The 1,881-nt window shown below is 34.9% G+C and overlaps 1 protein-coding gene across 1 annotated transcript in view; it reads left to right on the top strand.

The window, feature by feature from the left end:
* The window catches only part of LOC107462533 (serine acetyltransferase 1, chloroplastic), a 1,582-nt gene extending 673 nt beyond the window's left edge, over nucleotides 1–909 (top strand). The window contains exon 1 of the mRNA XM_016081167.3: nucleotides 1–909. This exon is cut by the window's left edge and continues 673 nt beyond it. Within this exon, the coding sequence (XP_015936653.1) occupies nucleotides 1–551 (551 nt within the window). The 3' untranslated portion in view covers nucleotides 552–909.
* Nucleotides 910–1,881: the final 972 nt, after the last annotated feature.

Here is a 1,881-nt window from a genome sequence, read left to right as displayed (position 1 = left end):
CTGCTTGCATAAGCTACGTGCATTGCTTATTGAATTTCAAAGGCTTCTTGGCTTGCCAGGCTCATAGGATCGCTCACAAGCTATGGCTCCAAGGAAGAAAAATTCTAGCCCTCTTGATTCAGAACCGTGTATCCGAGGTTTTCGCGGTCGATATTCACCCTGGGGCGAACATCGGCCGCGGAATCCTTCTGGATCACGCGACTGGCCTCGTCCTAGGCGAGACCGCCGTTATTGGGAACAATGTGTCCATTTTGCACAACGTCACGTTGGGTGGGACCGGAAAAGCCTCCGGCGACCGGCATCCGAAGATCGGTGACGGGGTTTTGATAGGTGCAGGGACTTGTATCTTAGGGAATATTAAGATTGGTGATGGTGCTAAGATTGGTGCTGGTTCTGTAGTGTTGAAGGATGTTCCTCCAAGAACAACTGCAGTTGGGAATCCTGCTAAATTGATTGGAGGAAAAGATAATCCCATTAGGCTTGATAAGATTCCTAGCTTCACTATGGACCATACTTCATATATTTCTGAGTGGTCTGATTATGTTATTTAGATTATGATTTGATTATGATGATGATCATAATAATAATAATAATAACCATCCTAGTTTTAGATTTTAGGTTTGGGGGGTTTCCTATTCCTGCATGCCTTTTGGGTATTTTGTTATACAAGAGAGAATCTAAGTTCTCCTGTTAACAAATAACAACATATATATTATTGTTGAAGATTGTGCAGAAAAAGAATTAGCTGCTATGCTGCAAGATGTGTGTAGCAGCTTTTATTTTATATGTATGATGATGATGTAGTACTAGTACTGGTTTTTCTGTTGTTGTAAGGTGCAATTTGGAATACCCTTTTATGTAGTATGTATGAATATGAATATGAATATGAATGACTCTGGCTTCCCTTGACTTGACTTGCTTGCATTTTTGTGCTCTTAAATTTTCATTTTTCTTGCTTAATCATTGTTGAAGATGCAAGTGAGTGTAGTAATTTTGCAAATACTAGGTTGGTCAAATAGTAGAAAAGTGAATAATATTCTGCATTAGTTGCAATGATATTTGGATTTCTGATACAGGCAATATTGCCCATGAAAGAGATATATTGAGAATTGAGATGTTGCTTTCACTCCGGCAAATGTTGATGTGTTTCAGAAAAAAGTAAATTGTTCTAAATTCTAAACTTTAAAGAATGATTTAAATATTAGCTTAATTCTTCTCTCAGCATGGGACAAGGGATTTGGGATTTTACTTTGTTAATTCTTTGGTTCAGCAAGTGGTAAAAGTTGAGTTGTGTTATGATTTTTGTTTCTGTTGGGTGGTTACTGTTTTTAAGAAGAGACAACAAAAGAGGAGTCCTAGGAACAACAATTTTTGTATTTTGTAACTATTAATTGGTCATCAATAATATTTTTAATGGTATAAAATTACATTTAATGGTAAAAAATTATTCACTTTTCTTTTGATGACTGAGTACTGGTCACAAAATACAAAAGTTGCTACCTCTAGACTTTCTCGACAAAAATTCTAAAGAAGCTACATCACTCTTTACTACACAATAATGAAGCCCACTTGCTTGACATTTTTTATGTTATACCAAAAGCCAATAAAATCAATATTGAAATGGAGAATGAGAGGACAATTATTTTATTTATTTTCAAAAAGAAATTTAGGTTTTTTTGAGTTCTGAGTGTTAATAGGAATCTTTATCTGTTTACCAACTAGTGGAGCCCTATGGATGTATCATATACAGTGGTTTAATGAAATTAAATTTCTATCCTTTTTCTCTGTTTGATAATTTCATAGGGATATATATGGATAATGCAATTAAAACTCACAAAATTCAAGTGGAAAATAAACAATATAAAATTAATGAAGTACTAT

The sequence above is a fragment of the Arachis duranensis genome, chromosome 1 (genome assembly GCF_000817695.3).
Source record: "Arachis duranensis cultivar V14167 chromosome 1, aradu.V14167.gnm2.J7QH, whole genome shotgun sequence".
In the NCBI taxonomy this organism is placed as follows: Eukaryota; Viridiplantae; Streptophyta; class Magnoliopsida; order Fabales; family Fabaceae; genus Arachis; species Arachis duranensis.
Note: the sequence above shows the minus strand (reverse complement) of the source record. Positions and strands in the feature narration are given on the sequence as shown.